Below are 20,978 nucleotides of genomic sequence, written 5' to 3' on the forward strand. Positions count from 1 at the left end.
CTGAGTTGCTTTATAAAGATTGTTGTTATTGCTTCAGGACTGTTTGTTGGATAAACCTTTTCATTTCAGTCGCAAGATACAGATGCCTGCACTATGCTTTAAGTCAGTCAGAGTTTTTTTAATTTTTTTTTTTTTTATCACAGATGAGCAACAATGTGACAAAAAGGTGTAATAATTATTTCTATTGAAAAAAAAAAACAACAATTATTGATTTTACTGATGATGAATGACTGAGCTCCTGTTTTTTTTTTTTTTTACTGTTCTGCATTTATGTTTTTTTATACTTAAAGTCAAGCTGCTAAATAATATGTACACATTCTTCAAGCATGATAATGTTTCTAATATTCTAATTATTAAAGCTACAAATACGATATTCTTTTCATGGTATTATCCTGACTTAACCTGGACTCTTGTCTGGAGTTAGATTTACACAAGCAACAGCGTGGGAGTATTTGTATAAAATGTAGCGCATGTGTTGTGTGAGTCCTCACTCACAATGTTTTAGTGTTATCCGTCACTTTTTCTTTAAACAACTTGCATATTATGAGAGTTTGATGAGCTAATGTTAGGGAGTCGGGGTCTATATGTGTGCAAAGGCTTTCTGTACTTCCAACATTATCAGTTCTGTCCCACAGCTTTGAAGGAAAAAGTTCAGCCAACACAGACGTCTGCAAAGAAAAACAATCTTTATTAATGGAGAGAAAAGGATGCGATATCTTACAGATTCTTCAAGGTTGCACTTTGTTCTGTTTAATGACATACATTCTCACGTGTTCCCAGAACTAATGAATGCACTAATGCTAACCAGCACACACTATTAAACATGATTATTAAACAACCACAGCCTCCCTGAATCATTTCCTTAACACTTTATAAAAGACTCAGACTGAATAAAATAATATAAATGTAATCAGAAACTTAAGACCTTTACATTTTCCATGTGGTTGAGCCAAAGCAATGACCAGAGGTGAAAGTAACTGATTACAAGTACTCACATTACTACTTTGAGTTGCTTTTATGGGTACTTGTACTTGTTTGAGTATATTTCTGAATCAGTCATTTTGCTTGTACTTAAGTACGTTTTAAAAGAAGTAATTTGTTACATTTATACACCCACCCATCACTGAGTAAATTGTGATATTTTTGTTTTAATATGATCAACAGTTATTGTGAAATTACAAAAGTTTGAAATAACCAGACAACAATCAAATGCATCACATCATAACTGACCAACCTGATTAAATGTAATGCACGGTTCTAAAACAGCACTGAATGCGGGTTATTTTCTCAGTTTCGGAGTTCACAAATTTAGCTATTCTCAGTCTGAGAATTTTTTATTTTGAATTGAATTCATTGCTGTGGTTTTATTATTATTTTTTTTACATTTTAAGTTGTGAGATGAAATGTTTAATGTATGCAAGGGAATCGTTGCAAGAAGTTATACCAAAAATAAACGTGGGTAGTGAACGTAACTTGTAACTTTACTTTGAGTACTATTTATTATTTTTTTTAATGTTTTACTTGTACTTGAGTATTTTATGTATGACTTACTTGTGCTTGAGTGCAATTTCAATCAAGTAGCAGTATTTCTACTGAAGCAGGATATATCAGTACTCTGTACACCTCTGGCAATGACCCAGGTAAGATCCATCACTGGGATTTTTAGTTGCTCTCTTGTTTTTGGCAATAATAATGTTTTATGTTATGGCAGAGGTTGAATCTGCATTCAAATGTTACACCAGTATTGTGTTTCTGTGGTGTATACATTGAGTTAAAATGACGGAAAGCCCTTTTTCCCTGTGTACGTTTTTGTGCCAAAACCGTGATGTAAACAGCTTCAAGAACCTCATGAGAGATGGTTAACTGTATCTGACGCACATTATCCATCCAACATTTTCATATTGCTTTTTTTTTTCTTAAACTGTCTTTTTTACTCACACTCGCTCTGACAATCAGTGACACACACACACACACACACAAACAGATTTTCAGATGGATCTTGAACACTTTAAAGGGACATAAATGTGTTCCCCGTTCCACCGCAAAACTGTAACTCGATATTCTCATTGTCACGCTCCATATCCTCCTGCTGACCCCCTGCCCAATTATACAGCTGACCCAGGCCTCCATAAAATGACCTTGGGTGTCTTTTGGGGTCTGCTGGGGCTCAGTGTTGTACCTCATGTCTATCATGACATGTCAGCTCTGTGCGTTAAGCAGACATTTCCCTGAGTGGTCCCAGTGGGGGTCCGTGAGAAAGAGTGGCTCCCCTGCACAGCCTTAGTGCATTTCATCACACTGACTCTATAAGGCTTGTTAGATAAACAACATTTATCCAATGTAAGCTCGACTTTGCTGAAGTTTAATCAATATTTCCTCAAAAGCCTCCAGAATAAAGGATGTTTGGATAGAATATTCACTGTGCTCAGTCATTTACCGTAGATGTTGGCTGGAGAAGCTGCCTTAATATGCAGACATGGCACGTATTCTCATTGAACCCCATCACATTTAGACATATCTGCATGCATGCTCAGCAGCTGTAATGCATTAATGTGCTGCACGCTTAGTATGCACTATAAACTCAAGACGCACTACCTGTCACCAGTGAAGTGTTTCTAATGGATGGGAGGTTGATATACATTTTCAAAGAATGCTGTTGCAAGTAAATTTCTGCACACTGTAGTACTGAAGGGAAAGGTTAACGGACGTCGCTGCCAAGTAAATATATTCCTGTTTTCTGTCTTTGGTTGAGTTTTACTTCCGTTTAGGGGAAAAAAAATGTAGATAAGTCTGCAGGAGTTCAGCATATTTGAAAAGAAGAATTCTTTCTGGAATTTCAGGATGTCATTCAGGTAAACAGTGTTTGCTGATGATAGGGAGGAAACTTTTATCCAGTAAACAGGAGCAATGGCTGCTCAGCTTTTTTATTGAAAATGCAGTCGTGCATAAAGCTGTCTTTGTTGGGAGAGATAAAGGCTACAGTGTGAAGTTTCTGTCAACAGATGCAGCTTGTAATACAAATGCTAGCATACAATTATATACAGCTGAAATTCAGAAAAAACTGCCATAAATAGAGATTCTTGCCTTATTTCATAACCTAAACATAATCATTTGTACTGCAAAGCAAAAGCAGCTATTTCTAAAGTAAAGTTAGGAATCGAAAGAAATCCCTTAAAAAACTGTTTCTTTCTTCTGAAGCACAACCTGTTTGACAGGGGCGTAATAATAAGTAGAAGTTGCCAAACTAATGCAACCGAAACAAAAAATAAACTTGATGTAATATACATATACTATAAAAAAACAAACAAAAAACAAGTCTTGTGCTTGTAAAACCACACTACACTTCACACAATACAGAAACGTGCCATAAGAATGGTGCACAATGTTGATTACTATAACATACAAATGCATTATTTATAAAATCAAAAGCACTGAAATTCATGGACCTGGTGGATCAAAAAACAGCAATAATTAGGTTCAAAACTAGAAATAACTTGCTTCTCTCCAACTTACTTCATTTGCTCAAAAAAAGAGAGGGGTGTTATCCCCTCAGAGGTGATGTTAACTGGAAACAGCCCATTCATAACACAACCATGAACAGTAGATGTTTATCTGTCTGTGGGGTGAAGCTATGGAATGCGTTACCAAGTGAATTGAAATACAGTAGGAATGTTGATATTTTACAAAAGGGATTTCCGAACAAGAGTCTAGAACCAGAACTGTGAAAATGTGTAGACTAGCTTTGGAAAGGTTGCCAAGTTAAAAATAAAACAGACACACATAAAAAAAAAAAAAAAAAAAACATAATTAAAATGACTTTCTTTCATTTTTGATTCACCATAAATGACAGCACACAGAAATTTCTTAAAATAAGATTTTTAATATTACTTATTATCATAAAGATATATTTACACACTTTACAGAAATAGAAAACAAAAACACAAAGCTACGCATGAAAGGAAAAAATAAAATAAGTACTCCAAGAGCTAAAGCTTATCTTTTATAAATTAGAAACCAAAAGTTCAAATATGTACACAGTATTTCAACCATTTCTGATACACTTGTTTTATTAATTTATTTTTGTCATTTATTTTTGCCCAGTTCAACATCAAAACAGAGACAGGGACTGTACATTTGGCCTGGTGAGTAATATGAACACACACCATAAACAGAATATAGGTATTAGGAGTAATACATTGTGTTTTGAATGGTTTCTGCTTGAGACCTAATAACACTGTTGTAATATAAGTCTACAGACTGCATTTCTCCTAGGTTTGTTGTGAATGTTGTCGATCTCGCACACATGGTTATACATAGAAGGAGAATGTGTGACCATCAAGGCAGGAGAGCCCTGTGCGATTCTGATTGTAGGAAGTTTTATTTGCAGGCTCCAGAATAATAGCAGATCATGGTCATTTAAGGGACATAAAACCTAGTTATGATTTGGATTTCTCAATTAGAGAAAGGGTGTAAATGCAAAGGAATATTATCAGCGACTCGATCCTGCACACACCCACTCTGAAGGCCAACATGATACAGCATAATGGAATCAATATTATCAAAGTAAAATCAAGGAATGTGTTGCATGCTGAATTCAAATTTCCATTTCCATATTGAGTAAAACGTTTGGGTGATGCAAGGGTTTGACCTGCTCGAGTACAAAGTTACAGAAGGCTAAAATACGGAACATCTCTATGTGTTTGGGTGACATAAACAGAGACTCTGGAAACGGAGACCAATCAATGAGCTAACATATATTAAAAAAAACTTGCTGCTAGCCTCTTCTCATCACCACCATTAGCACACATCTATCTCTGCACATCCCCTCTTCACACTTCAGACGAATGCATTTGAACAAAATAAAAAAAAAAAGCACAGTGTGGGCAGATATTTTCAACAAACATCTTCTTTTTAAAACCAGGAAACCAAGTTAACAAGTGCATAGGAACATTACTTAGGCCTTGCAGTGGTCACAGAGAAGAGGAACCAAAGAAGAAACCTTGAGAAACTAGGAATTGTTTTGCCTTGCTGGAAAAAGACCATTAAGGAAAATGGTTCTCCTCCCTGAACATAATGTATCGGTTTACTATTTCAGTTTGATCCTGGATGTGCTTGTCCTTTCACACCACAAGGCCCATTAACCTGATGCTCAGGGGAGGGCTGTGGACTATGATCTACAATAAAAGAACACTTGAAAGCTTTTCACGTGTCAACGACATATTGTGCTGCAGACTACTTTTCTATTTTGTTACATCCACAAAATATACAGCATTTCACACTGTATTTAAAAAATAAGCTTTGGACAACCAGCTAGACAAGAATCAGACAAAATAATTGTCACAACATATCGGAAAATCATTCCATACCAAGAGACTCTTGTTTTCAGGGTGTATTTTTCCAGCAGCATTATGGAATTGCAAAAAAGTGCAGCCTTGCAAACCCATACAGAGAAGTCTTAGAGCAAAGCCACGGCTATTCCTTAGGATGAGCTGACACTAGAGGCTTTGGATCAGTGGAATTTTTTGGCTTTTGATTTTCAGATTCAACTAAGAACCAGACCAAGATCAAAGAGGGGTACACGTCAAAACATTGGTTTGCTCTAGTCTCTGAAAGGGCAGCATGGCTGGTGCAGATGGTGAGGATACATTCATGAAGAACAGTGCGGATACAGACGTTGCTCGGCTCTGTAACAATAACTTCTGAGATGGAGGGGGGAAATTTTCATATGAAACCCCTTGTCTTGACCCAGTCTTCTTTCAGCATCCCAACTCCTGCTTTACTTTCATCCCTCGCTCCTTTTCTTCTTCTGTCTTCCCTAATAATACATGAGACATCCTGAGCAAATCCTGTCTCACTACCGATGAGCGCTAATGAAATCTACATCTCTGTCTGAGAGGGCATGAAAAAATAATGGTGGCACTGAAATTGTTAGATTTCATGGAGCCTTTGGATTTTATACATTTTTAAACAATGTAAGCATGACTGGGTGAACAGCCACTTTGAGTTTAGGTGCTGTATAAAAAAATGTCTAATGCTGGGCTTGACAAGCCAGCTTTCTATTTGCATGAGACATGGGAGAGGGAAAATCTTGGTTAACCAGTAGTCAAGTTGCCTCTGTGAGTTGAGTTAGCAGATCAAAATGTGGCTGATGAATTAAAAGATCTGAAAGTGCACTAATACAAAGAAAATGGCTACTAGATGGATAAATAAACACTGAACCAGCAGGGGTTGTAAAGAGCGATGGAGGTGTGGCTTCAATCTAAACCAATTTAACAGTGAGCTCAGACTAAGTGGCCCTGGCCAGCTTTGGTGAGATCTAGCTGAAAAAAAGATTAACGCTGAGATTTAATGAGCGTAATGATCAAAGCCACCCCCACCTGTGCTGTGGACAGGTGGTCTATAAAGGCTACTATAGCCACTATAGGCAAAGGTACGCATCTAGGAATTTAGTGAATAATTGTAAAAGGTCTTTATATAGACACGATAGATTGATTGGGTTTAAAGATGCTGTATATGGAAATATGCTCATATAAGTTAAATAAATGCATGTGATAGTCTATTAAAAATACAAGCTTATATCACAGCACCCTGAGAAAAAAGGAAATAAAACTACAATTGAGAAATAAACAGGAAAAAGTAATTCATTCCAGTATGATTGAAAGGCATAGCTTTAATGTAAGATAGTGATTTGTTCTTCAAAGCAGCGTGCACACATAGTGGCAGGCTGCTTCTAAAGGTGGCATGTTTCATTAAAAGCTTTTTAAATTTTTTTCTCGCTACAATTGAATCTGTCCTCTGCTCAAATCATCACGTGTGGGGTTGTTTGTTTGCAGAGAGCAAAAAAAAAAAAAATGCATAATGTGTCAGTGTATCAAGACTCCAAACAAGAGGTAATGTGTTTCTCCCGAACCTTTCCCTCTCTCCGTTTCCTGGCAGCATCTCGTAGAAGGTTATTATTTGGCACTTCATTAAAAGGCGAGGCGAATAGAATGCCACAGCCAGTTAACAGTCGTGTAGAGCAGCTGCATGGAGCAGCAGCGTGGTGAGAAGGCTGGGGGGATTGGGGACAGGATTGGCAAAAGGGATTTGGGGTCAAAGGACTCTTTCGAGGTGGGGCCTGTAGCCATAACCTTAAGCATGTCAGTAAACCCCTACTCCTCCTCCAAAGGCGTTAATGAGTTTAGAAACACATGAAAAGCTTTGGATTGGAGAATCATTGTTACACCTAAATCTGTTTTTAGCTCATCCCTACTTTGTATGTAGACCAGTGGTTGTCAGGAGGTACTAAGCACCATCAGTACATGAGAATAGGTACAAATTAAATGCCATTTGGATGTAAAGCATTACCTCAATTATTCAAAGAAACAAAGCCAATCATTCTCTTTTTGCAGCAGACCTTCAAACTGCCCATAAGGGATGTTAATATTTACTAATGTTAACTGGTACAGCAGACACTGCCCTTATGCATGATCAAATTCCCATCATGTTAAGTAGCTCCACAGCCATCAAATCAGTGGCTGTGGTTATAGTGAGTCTGAGACGTTGGAATAGTGTGTCGTGAAGAAATGACAGTTAAGACTCAGATTGGTTGAAGGCTCCCTCTCCACCACATGTCATGCAAAGTGTGTGAAACGGAGAGATTGCTATGGTAGGGCTCTATCAAAGCAAGTAATGTGAAAACCGAATTGAAAAATTATCTCAGAGAAGACAGAGATAGAGTAGTAGAGAGAGAGGGACAGACAGAGAAATAGTCTAATTGCTCAGGTGCAATTCCCCACCCCCACCCTCTTTCCCTGCCCCATTAGTTTCCTCTTAGAGCTGAGGGTGAGCGGCTTGTCCTGGTTTTTTTTGTGGACAGAGTTGCTTGAAGAACCAGCAGGTGCTATGGACATCACTCTTCGGGCTGGGTAAGCTTTGGCCCTTCATTGCAAGGCCCCCCAAGGCAAAGGAAGAGCATAGAGATCAGAACCTGGGGGAGGGCGCTTAAAGCAGTGCCTGCAAAACAGAAACAAAACACAAAGTAAACTCATTGACATATTTTTCAACCATTGAGCTCATAGTCAGGTGGTTAATACTTGAATTAAATCATAACTCTCAACTTTTAATGTTCTCTTGACCAAAAGTTAAGATACTTTTACAACACCAACCTGCCCTGTCAGCTTTAAAAACTCTTGCTCTGACAATTCTAGTAGATGGCTGTTGTTTTGTGATGGATATCCAAGTTAGGAAGTTTCATAGCATTAAAACCTAGTCTGAAATATAAAGTTCCTTCCTGTGGTTAAGATTTCGTAAATTTGAATTAGTTGCAAATATAAACTCGTAATGGCTCAATATTTCTGTCCCTTTCTGATCCTGGTTTTCCAACAAAACGTATGAATGATATGAAGCATTGTGAGCACATAAAATAATATTACAAACCGATGCAGAGAAGTATTGGAAGTTAGACTGGCCTCTGTTTTACCGTAAATACAGAAAACAGATGGAAATCACAGATTTAACTTTCTGAAACAGGAATACTATCACCTACATGTTTTGGGAGATTTTCATTTTAATTTTTTTTCAAATCCTTTTTGCTATGAAAGCTCACTAGACAGCAAGTCTTGGCGAGATTTGGGTGTCATTTGAATCCTGCATTGCAGTTTTTGCTGGGCTATCTTGAACGTCACACACTCAAAATGTTTTATTCACATTTGAATAGTTTGAACCTGATCCTAAGCAGTTCTTGAACACTGAGCCTTTGATCTTGCTTTGTTTGTATCTGGTTGAAAGCTCAAGTCATGAATGCCACATCCAGTTGTTTCAATTGGGGTAAATCTTAAAAGATGATACTATATATTACTAACGTTTACTTGTATTACCCAAACTTAATTCAGACGGCATTTTAAAACGCTCTCCAATAAGTCGCCCTTCAATCAACAACCAGTATCTCCCAGATCGTTCCCTGTGCTACACCATGTTGTCTTTCACTAAACAACAAAAACAGTGCTTCCAGACGTCTTCAGACCAGATTTCACGGTCTGAGATTGAAAACTGCTGCAGGGAACAGGATAAACATTTACGTCTCACTGCACAACACAGGCCGACCATTACACACAATACTCGCGGGACTGCTTCTCAACAATGATGAAATCTTTTATCTTTGCTTGTCTTCTTTTCTCTCCTGTGCTGCGATAGCACTAGAAGATTCAGACAACAGGGTTCACCGTCTGATAATGGCTCGTTCATGTTTTTGAAATGACATTTTTCTGTGTTCATGTAATGCTTCAAAAAACCGGTAGACGGTATATCTAATCATCTTTGTGTTTTGATATTTGTTGCAGTCCTATGTTCTGTTGTTTCCAAGAAATCATGTCAGCTCAGCAGTTTGCTTTGTAGTGAATCTGCCCAGCATAGTGAGGTTATGGGGGTTATGCAGACCTTGTCGGTTGGTTCTTGTGGGAAACTTGACTAATTCATGACGTGTTATCACACTCGGGACCATGATGGGCTTCCATAAATTGCCTTAGGCTTCAAATCTGTAATATCCTGTAGTCTTTTAGACACTACCATGGCATAGATCTATGAGTTGTGATAGCTTAGTTTCATCTGAGGCTACTAAGATGCTCAAAGAGGATAAGTGGGGTCATCGTTCTTTTTATACCTAGTCGTGCACATCTGGAACGTGTAATGTTCAAAAATCTTTGTCCTCGAGTGTCAAAGAAAATAAAAGATGAACTGCTACTGACACTGAAATGGGGTGATGTTGCTAGATTGTTCTGATTGGAACGAGGGACTCTGTCAAAATGATTACTGTCCTTATTCTACTATAAACAGTATAGTAATTAGGTTTTGGCCTGTGTGTGTGTTTCCAACCTCAGCTGGACATCTTCATTGAACTCCCGCTTTGATCAAACAAACTACAACTCCAGCTGCTTCCAGAGGTGGTTTTCCCATCATCAGTAGTACACATATCAAGTTAGAATGCAAGAGAACAGAAGGGGGAAGCTTTCAACATGAGAAAGATTGTTGGATAGATGAATGCAAGATTTCATCTTTATAGTCAAGCTGTGAAACAACTGAGCCTATCTCAACAGAACTCGGGGCACAAAGGACGATATAATCTAAACAAGTGGGCTGTCCATCATTTTGCGAACACATGGAAGGACATGCCAGGAGACCACAATGCAAAATCTCAGCTCTGAAAAACCCAACAATCCTCAAATAAACTTCATTCTTTAAAACTGTGATTTAGACAATATGTTTATATTTAAAAAAGAAAAACTTTAAGCTTCTGGGCAACCTTTTTTTTAATCAGATAAAACCACATTATAGACATCTTTGATCAATAAAGTTAAAATAATTTCTTGGAAAATAGATGTAAAATGGTTAAGATTGCCTCTTGAAAGTTTTTCATCTCCACTGTAGACAATCCGTTGACATTTTCTTGCATTGCATTGTGGGATGTGCAGTCGAGGAGAATGATGCATAGAAGTGTTTTTTTTTTTTTTTTTACTTCATTCTGATATCAAGGATTATACCAGCAACAAACTAGAACTAGTGAATCATTGACCTCCTTGTCTGATGAAAAACAGTAAGACTGGAGTAAAAAAGCTTCTATGCATCTGTTTACAGGACTCCACATCCCATAATGCAATGCGCAGCGCAAAAATGTCAAAAAGAGTGTTTACAGCAGAAACCAAAGCAAACTTTCTTTTTGGAGTAATTTATGTTTGATTCATTGAATTTATGAGGCAAACATGATTTTTATCTATATATATTGTGGGTATAGCAGCTTTAATATTGTCAACACACATTTTTAAAACCAACACAATAAAAAAAAAAAAGTTTTTTAATGACATTGTTGATTAAGGCCATGTCGAAAATCAAAAATGTAGCTGGAGTTGTTCTTGTAAAGTTGTTGATATGTACATTTGATGAGATCCACTATATCTTCTTTAAATCTTCTCAAATACAACATACCTTCTGCTGACTCAAGACGTGCACAGCAGGTGAAACCCTATGTGTGATTTGTGTGCACTCACAATCAAATCCCACTCATTAATCCCAATGTTAATGTTTGTGCAGAAGTAATCCTAAATATGTTTGCAAGTTTTAACCTTGTTGTCATCCTGGCAAGTTTCACAAAATAAAGAATGTTGAGATAGAGTACAAATTGCTGAATTTGTTTGTTTACCCTGGTATGTCTAAAACTAAGTCAAGAGGCTTTTGCTAAATCAATACTGTATTTGTGAAATACTTTACGGATTTGTGCTAAATTCCAAACAGAGTCTCTTTGTTACTAGAAGACTGTCCGTTTAGCTCTGAGATCTGTATTTCTGCTTTCTGGATCAAACAGTAATGTGGAATTGTTCATTAATAAATTATGTTGTTTTTCATTTCATTTTACTCTTTCATTTCAAGAAATAATATTACAATAAACAAAAGATTTGATGCTATTGTTATTCCAAATAATTACATATATTACTGCATACACATACTTTTTGTGGTTGAAAGGGATTGGATGGAGGTATACACTTATTCGTCCACCCCCTTTTCCTACACTACAGCAAACAAATAATCACATTTTTAGCATTTTCTAACCATTGCTGCTGTTAATAAATCAAATTTGTCTCATCGTTATGTGATTTTGATTATAAAACACACAAAAACACACCATAAATATATTTTCTTTATATTCTATTTTAAATTGCAATATAAATATTTGTACACTCTTTAATTTCCATTGGCAAACTGTTCCAGAATCGTGTTCCACATGTTGTGATGGAGTTGTTAGAAGTATGTGTTACTTTTTCCTCAGTGAAAGTTCGACAACACCATCACCCAACTACTGCCAATGAACCGTTAAATTCCCACTGCTAAACTGGCATGGTATGTGGAGCGAAACCCTTGAATGAAGTAAACTTTTAAAATAGTAAGAATCTAGAGTGGGATGTGAACAAAAAAGAGGAGACCATCAGCTGTTGTGCTTTAAGTGGTTTTTTAATAATAAAATCGCATTGTGACTCATTGAGCCATTGGGTTTTACAGAGCTTCACAACATCCTGAAGCTTTAATATGTGACCAGAATTCTGGCACCAAACATAAGCTCTGACTGCTCTACTCGCAGAGAGGATTCTCACATTTTATTGGCAGGCTGAGGGAAGTTGTTAGACCCGCGCTGTACTTCAAGTGCAAGACTTCTCGAGCTTATTGTCTTTGGCTTTGTCGTGAGTCTTGTGTTTAGAGCTGCAGTGAATTCACAAAAGGTTGAACCCACAGAAGTATAAAAAGTGATCTACAATTTGACACAGATTGTAAAACATCTCCAGCTGCTCAAAAATAGAAAGCTTTGGAAATTTTATTGCGTTGATGCTGTTTTTCTTGACCCTGATTAACCATGCCTTTACACTGAAATGCTGCAGCTTCATCTCTCAATGAATTAAATTTATGAATGACCTCTGTTGCTAAGCCTTGTATGGGCAGAGCCTCCTGTGGAGATATTGTCTGGATGATTCCTAAGAGAAATGTGTGAAATAATTATTATTCACATATTAATTCTCTAATGTCTATTTTAGTTTTCCCAATGAGGCTTGATCTGTTTTCTTTGAAACATTAAGAATTTGTTTGGCTTCGGAAACAAAAACATCATTGTGTTGTTGATGGGGGAAATATTGTATTCATTTTAGATAAATGAGGTGTTGGTCCTTGTCCTTTCTTCGTTGACTGCAAATTAAACAGTCATTCTCTAGAAAAGAGGTGTTGCCAAGGAACTTAAATCCCAGAAGTTATTATCCTTGCATTAATTGGTTCAATAAGATGGAAAGTAAGGGTTTTTAGCTGCCTGTAGTATATTAAAAGATAAGACAGATGATAAAACAGTCTTTCTCAAGTTCTGGAGGCATGCAGGATTTTGGGCAATATCCAGTAAAACGTCTACATTATTAGTGAGCTAATTGTGCTAGCAGAGTGTTGCAGGATGAAGCATGACATTTATCTAAGAAGATGCTTTTTTAACATACATTTAACATGTGTTAAAGGGTGATTTAGCTGTTTGTCATCTGTTGCAGCCATACATATGCTGAAACCCTCTTCAGACAAACATCTGGGCCTTTAAATAATCTACGGAGCTTTTCCCTGCCTGACTCTTAAGTTTGTATACTATTCCTAAAAACTCTTTACTACACAACTGTTATAGCCTCACCTTGCTCTAAAATGGCATTGGCCCCTTGTGGGACAGACGGGGTCGTGGGCGTCTTCTCTTCCAGCCGGATGGTCTGTGGGTCTGACCCCTCGCTGGGTTTTGCTGGACTATTTTTCTCACGGTAGCTGCTTCCTCTAGCTCTCTGCCATGCTCTGTGGAGGCCATGGGACCTGGAGGACACATAAGAAGAAAATGCTCTCATCAGACCAACAAAAAGTCGCTCCACTGAAAGATGTTTAGAAAACTCTTGACGTCTGCTATCTCCATTTGATCACGAACCCAAGTTTATCAGTTCAAATGGAAAATATTTAGCACCGTTCAAAGAGGCATCACATGGTAAGGAATGAGGAACTAAGAAGTGTATAGATAAGAGTGCTAGAATGTGTGTGTGGGCTTTTCTTAGCCCACCCAGCATTTTGGTTCAAGGAGCCAGTGTGGTCCAACACACAGTAGATAGAAACCCCAACTCCGCTGTCTCATGTCTCTGTCACTCTCTCTTGAGATTACAAACACCACACAGCGTCAGACCTGAGTGGAGGTGTTTCATGGCACAGTGTGTGTGTTTGATCCAGGCTTAGGGATGAGTTTAATTGCAGTGTATCTCACGGAGATTGTGTGAATGTTTGAGGTGTGTGTGTGTGTGTGTTTGAATGTGTTGGGGAGTGATCCCAGATGTGTTTAGTTATTTCTCAATAAGTGTGGCCTGATCCCCTTAAGTCCCTCTTTTCCAAATGGATTGGTCCACCCTTCGCTTCTCAGTGACCTCTCAACCCACCCAAGCTCAAGGACCCTCTGTTCTAAGTACAAAGATTTTTTAAATAAAACTTGGAGCAGAACTTTACATGTAATGGGATACTTAACATGGGTGATCATTCACATAAGGCACAGGAGTTCAGCACTTCAAAACCAGTAGTCATGAATTCTCAAATGAAAATAACAAAGAAAAATACTTAATAAGAATAATCTATGCATTCTTTAATCCATTCAATACAATTACACGGACACATTCACTCAAATCAATTTCAAAACTTTAACTGTCCAAGCACCAGTTTTTGTCCTTGGGAAGGAATTAGCCAGAGTAAATTTACACTAATGTTTGCTACAAATGAGAAGCTGCAAATACCTAAGAGGAGGATAAGAAGCCAAAAAATCTAGTGTAACCTATAGGGGGTTTCAAATGGCTTATAAATCAAAACACGCATTTTTGAGCTTTTGTTAGCTCTCCAATATCAATATTTTGATGCCAGTAAGCTTCTCCAATTGGCAATGTAGACTATCCTGTGGTATGAGTCTCGATTGATAAACATTTGATGCATTTCCACTGAGTTAAAAAAGGCTTGAAAGAGGTTAGTTTTCTTAAGACACGGAATGATATTCGGAGCAAATTAACAAATATTCAATACAAAGCTTAACAACAAAATCTCCTTGTTTTTGACAGCGAGAGAGCGATAGAGAATGACGTAAAAATGCTGATTGACATTTTTCACATAAGGTCACAATGTTCTTGCATGTCTCCTAACCTCAGAGAGACAGGCACCATTTTTAGATTTCCCCTGGGAATGACCTTCCTTGGCTTTACATGAGCTCGAGTGAGGACACAGCTTAAGATAAGTCAGCCTTTTTGAAAGCAGCGTCTTGTAAAAGCAGCAAACATGCGAGCAGTTTAGAAAAAGCCATTATAATGTGAGTGTTGAATTACTTTGGCGTCTTATTGTGTTCAGCGGTGGCAACTATTACAAGCTGTCATAAAAACAAGGCCCAGCTGTGACCACGCGGATGCCACTTTACTGAAACTTTAAAGAGCCTTTAGTTTCTCTAGTAGGTGAGACCAATTATTAGAAGTAACCTTCAAGAGCAGAATTCAAGTGTCTCTGAAGCATTTAATATTTAATGGCCTTCAGCTGTGGCTTCAGGGAGACTTTTTAAAACAACACTTTCAATGAAACCAAGAAGACCAGGAAGCTTTCTAACTTTCCACTAACCCCAACCAGTCAAAGCAGATAACTGCCACCTCTGAACCTGGTTCTGCTGGAGATTTATTCCTGTTAAAAGGCAGTTTTTTCTTCCCACTGTCGCTAGGCAAGGCAAGGCAAGGCAAATTTATTTATATAGCGCATTTCATACTCAAGGCAACTCAATGTGCTTTACATGATAAAACATTCAATTGTTTAAAATCAATAAGAACATTTAAATCAATAAGAACCTATTAAAATCATCAGTAAAATCAATTAAAATCATCAGTAAAATCATCATTACATCAACAACATGACAAAAAATCTCTCTCTCAATCATATGCAGTAGAGAAAAAAAGTGCCTTTAACTTTGATTTAAAAATGTTCACATTGGATGCTGACTTCAGCTCCGCTGGCAGTTTGTTCCACTTCTTTGCAGCATAACAACTAAAAGCAGCATCACCATGTTTACTGTGAACTCTGGGCTCCACTATCTGATCTGTGTCCATAGATCTGAGAGACCTGCTGGGTTCATACCTGACTAACATGTCACTGATGTATTCTGGACCAAACCCATTCACAGATTTATACACCAGCAGCAAAACTTTAAAGTCTATTCTGAGGCTGACTGGGAGCCAGTGTAAAGACTTTAAAACTGGAGTAATGTGCTCTGACCTCTTTGTTCTGGTTAAGACCCGAGCTGCAGCGTTCTGAACCAGCTGTAGCTGTTTGATGCTCTTTTGGGGGATTCCTGTCAGAAGACCATTACAATAGTCCAGTCTACTGGAGATAAAAGCATGGACCAGTTTCTCCTGATCTTTCTGAGCCATTAAACCTTTCACTCTGGAGATGTTCTTTAGGTGGTAGAAGGCTGTTTTTTGTGATAGATTTGATCTGACTGCTGAATGTAAGATCTGAGTCAATCAGAACACCAAGGTTTTTGACTTGGTCTTTAGCTTTTAAAGATCGAGACTCAAGATAATTGCTGACAGCAGTCCTCTTTTCCTTGTTACCAAAGACAATCACCTCCGTCTTGTCATGGTTTAGTTGAAGGAAGTTTTCACTCATCCAGCAGTTTACTTTTTCTAAACAGTCACACAACACCTCAATGGGACCATGGTCATCTGGGTTCAGTGATAGATATAGTTGTGTGTCATCTGCATAGCTCTGATAGTCAACCTTACAGTTCTGTAAAATTTGTCCTAAAGGAAGCATGTAAAGGTTAAACAGAAGGGGTCCAAGAACAGATCCCTGAGGAACCCCACAGGACATTGGTAATCTGTCAGATTCAAAGTTTCCAATGCTTACAAAATAGCTTCGCTCCTCCAAGTATGACTTAAACCATTGCATTACTTTTCCATTTAGTCCAACCCATGTTTGCAATCTGTGCAACAAAATTGTATGATCTACAGTGTCAAATGCAGCACTTAGATCCAACAGAATGAGAACAGATACTTTTCCTGAATCAGTGTTCAACCTTATGTCATTGATCACTTTGATAAGAGCAGTTTCAGTGCTGTGATGAGAACGAAAACCTGACTGAAATTTATCAAATATTTTGTTGAATGTTAAGAATTGACTCAGTTGGTTGAAGACCACCTTCTCAATGATCTTGGCCATGAATGGAAGGTTGCTGATTGGTCTATAGTTAGCCAGTATAGAGGCATCCAGTGTTCTCTTTTTTAACAGCGGTTTCACAGCAGCTACTTTCAGGGATTTTGGTACGGTGCCTGATTGGAATGAGCAGTTAATTATCTGACACAAATCAGTGACAATTGACTTTACAACAGTTTTAAAGAAGTTTGAGGGTATTGTGTCAAGGCAACACGTTGATGGATTCAGCTGCTGAACAGTCTCCTCTATTGTTTTTGGGTTCACTGTAATAAACTCTAACATTGTAATTGACTCATCCCTCAGTGGTTGAAGCTGTTCAAGCTTTTTGTGATTTTGCTGGTTTGTTCTGATGTTTGACCTTATTGATTGTATTTTTTCATTGAAATATACAGCAAATTCATTGCATTTTCCAGCTGACAGTAATTCAGGGGCTATCTGATCTGGGGGGGTTGTGAGCTTTTCAATTACAGAAAACAACGTGCGAGAGTTGTTGACATTTTTGGCAATAATTTCAGAAAAGTATTGCTGCCTTGCTTTGAACAGGCCATCATTGAATTTTCGCAGACTTATTTTGTACAGTTCTAGATGAATTTGGAGTTTTGTTGATCTCCATTTACGCTCAGCTCTTCTACAGTCAGATTTCAAATTCTGCATTATCTCAGTCCTCCTCCAAGGTGTTTTCTGTGTGTTTGGTTTTCTCTTAGTTTTGATTGGAGCCACCACATCTATGACATTACAGACGTTTCTATTATACTCATCCAGAAGATCATCAACTGTCTCAGCACTCAATGTTGGTGTCATTGCTATGGCTTCCATAAACTGTGCACTTGTGTTCTCATTTATGTACCTTTTCTTTAAACACACATAACTAGGGGGAACAGATGTTACAGTCTCTAGGTCAAAAAAGACACAGAAATGATCAGATAGAGCTAAGTCTCTTACATCAACAGCAGAGATATCAACACCTTTAGAGATAACCAGATCCAAAGTGTGACCTTGAGTGTGTGTCGGACCAGTCACATGTTGTGTAAGACCAAAAGTATCCATTAAAGCATACAGTTCTTTGGCAGTATTGTCCATGTTATTGTCTACATGAATATTTAAGTCACCTGTTATTATTAAAAAGTTGTATTCAGTGCATACAACTGACAGCAGTTCAGCGAACTCATCCATGAATTCTCCAGAATATTTTGGGGGTCTATAAATGACTAAAAACAGAACTCTTGAATCACCCTTCAGTAAGAATGACATATATTCAAAGGAGATAAAATCACCAAATGTTATTTCTTTGCACTGAAATATTGATTTAAAAATGGCAGCAACTCCACCACCTTTCCTGCAAGTACGACACTTATTTAAATAAATAAAGTCTTGTGGCGCACTTTCATTGAGAATAGTATTACTGATACCATCATTCAACCATGTTTCATTAAGAAATAAAAAGTCCAAGTGATGTGTCAAAATAAAATCATTAATTATTAGTGACTTGTTAACAAGAGATCTAACATTAAGAAGAGCTAATTTTAAAGACTTTACTGGAGACACTGGTGGACTTTTTGGATGACATGGTATAGGAGTCAAATTTTTATCTCTATAAAGCTTTTTGCTTTTCTTTAATTTCACAATTTTACCTGTGTTACCTGTCACCACAGGAATTAAAGAAGCTGCATTAACTCCATGGGGCCCTGACTTTTTCTGGTTGTTCCTAAAAATAGAGCTATTGCAGTCTGGACCCAGCACACATCAGACCTGTGTCACTCTAAGTTGAACACAGCTGGCCTGAGGAGAAGAGTGATCCTGAGCCTGGTATCGTCGAGGAGGGATGGGTGGTGCAGATTGACCATGGTGGGGTAAAGGGTGGGGTGTTAGTCTTGTGCCAGCCAGAACCAGCTCGTTCATCTGGGCAGTTAAATCCAAGAAGGCAGGGGTAGGAGAGAAGCTGGATGAGGTGGAAGTAGGTGAATTTTGGGGTGAAGCAGGTGGGTCCTGAGATGCGGGGGTTGGGTTGACCTCTTCATTTTGGCGATTTTTATTTCTTGCTGGAAGCTCATTGACTCCATGTTCTTTCCTTGTTGTTTTGTTCTCCGATGGTACATGTTGTCCTCTGTCTTTATCAGAACTGATAGCAGTGTGACTGGTGAAGTAAAACAAGTTGGATGTGAAGAGTTTTACTCCAGCCTTGTTTAGACACAGTCCATCTGCTCTAAAAAGATGACGACGTTCCCAAAAAATAGGAAAATTTTCTATAAAATTTAGTGAAAGGGCAGCACAAGCCGAAGACAGAAATTTATTCAAAGAGTAAATCCTTGAGAATTTCAGATCTCCTTTGCGGACTGGAGGTATCGGGCCACTGATGAACACTTTAGGCTGCAAACAGCTCACAGTTTTTAGCAGATGGGTGAAATCCTGCTTTAACACCTCAGACTCCTCCTTGGCTAAATCATTTAACCCAAAATGAATCACAACATTTTTCAAATGTGGGTAATCTGCAACGATATGCAAGATTTTGTCAGCCAGGTCTGATACTGTGTCATTAGGTAAGCAGATCACTTTCACGTTGCTGCTAAACATCTTCTGAGCATCTTTAACAGAAACGTCTCCCACTATCAGTGTGTGAGGTTGTTGCTTTGGCCTACCATGTCGCTTTTGTTTTCCTGAAGCACTTTCAGTCTTCGCAGTTCCAGAAGGTTGTGTGTTGACCTCATTAGAGCCAGATCCTAGGTCATTCAGCAGTGGGGCGAATCGATTACCCAGTTCTACATGAAACTGGGTTTGTGACTTGGTGATACTCCTGCCTTTAGCAGATGTCCACTTTTGTGCCTGGGCAGACAAGGGAGTTGATGTTGAGGCTGCAGTCTGCGAAGCCAGTGCAGGCCAGTCCGTCTCATTATTGATATCAGGACGCTTTGCTCGGCCCGTTAGCCTTTGAAGTGGATATGACTTTTTCTTAGGCTTAGCTCCCAGAGTATTCCAGGGAGGACTCGCACCTGTTGGCTTATCAACGGGAACAGGATCCTCCCTAGGCCTGATAGCTTTGTTAGCACGGGCTGGTAGCGAGTTAGCTTTATCCACTCCGCTGTTTTGAGACAGCGGCACAGTCGTATCATTATCATATCCACAGTGTCCATTAACCTCAATGTTTACTTGTATTCCTCGCACTGTAGTCTCCAGTTCAGTAATCTTTTGGAGGAGACTGCTGTATTCTGTTGTGGAAAGAGCCATTCTTCTGCTAGTTAGCTTGCTACTTGTAGCTAGCTAGCTTGCTACTTAGCTTTCCAGTTGAGCCAGCAAATAAAAAAGCAGTAGATGATTACCTCAGAGCCAGAGTCAGATGGTAAATGATAGAGTTTGATGTTGAGGTATCGTATCATTTCTCAGAAGAAAAAGTTCATGTTTAGTAAATAAATTCCTCTGTGAGCTCCGCTCTGCTCTTTTGCTGCTGTCAGCTCAGCTGCCGGAAGTTTGAAAATGCTTGTTCATGTGGATCTTGTTTGATTCTTTCTTTCTTACTATGAACTTCACATTTTGTTAAGTGCATTGAGATGACTGTTGTAATTTGCGCTTAATAAATAAAGTTGAAGTGAATTGAAAGTGAACTGCATGAGGCGTACATACAGTGTTAAATGTTTTCACCCCAAATCCATGAAACACCAGAAATCTCAAGTTTCATTGTCATGTTTAACTTTTTCCACAAGCACATTAAATTGTATATTTGAGAACGAACAGGGAGTAATTCATTTTCAGAGCGGAATGAAAAATCTTGGCCGCATATTTCGCATCCCCCCACTAATCTATGCATTATCCTTTTGTTATTGTTTCAGATACACCGTGAATGAGCAACGTTTACATATTCTGAAGGTATTCAGCTCATTTCTTTCAAATCCAGGGCCTTGAAAGTTAATGCTGTGTAAGTATGTTGAGACAAACACATGGAAATCTCTTCAAGTATTATAAGGACGTATCTTCCCCTCCCCTAATCCCCTGAAGTTACCTTTAGAATTTAAGGAACAAACATTGGACCTCAAGGAAGGAGTCGTTATTTCAGGTTTATGCAAGTTTTATTCTATTAGACATTTGGGGCAATAAGCTGTTTTTAGCTGTTTTAAATGTCAGAATTAATTAATTTATGCATAGGTATCCCAAATATGTGCTTCATCCTAATTTTAATTAACTAAATACAAAACAGTTTTTTTTATGCACAACTAACAAATCTGTTCATTCCTAGCCAACAA

The 20,978-nt window shown here is 38.2% G+C and overlaps 1 protein-coding gene across 1 annotated transcript in view; it reads right to left on the reverse strand.

The window, feature by feature from the left end:
• Positions 1–3,860: 3,860 nt before the first annotated feature.
• The window catches only part of apln (apelin), a 29,889-nt gene continuing 12,771 nt past the window's right edge, over positions 3,861–20,978 (reverse strand). The window contains exons 2-3 of the mRNA XM_028460224.1: positions 13,181–13,350; positions 3,861–7,995 (exon numbers count right to left, since the gene is read on the reverse strand). Coding sequence (XP_028316025.1) covers positions 13,187–13,350 — 164 coding nt within the window. The 3' untranslated portion in view covers positions 3,861–7,995; positions 13,181–13,186. The remainder of the gene's footprint in view (positions 7,996–13,180; positions 13,351–20,978) is intronic.

The sequence above is a fragment of the Gouania willdenowi genome, chromosome 10, assembly GCF_900634775.1.
Source record: "Gouania willdenowi chromosome 10, fGouWil2.1, whole genome shotgun sequence".
NCBI lineage: Eukaryota > Metazoa > Chordata > Actinopteri > Blenniiformes > Gobiesocidae > Gouania > Gouania willdenowi.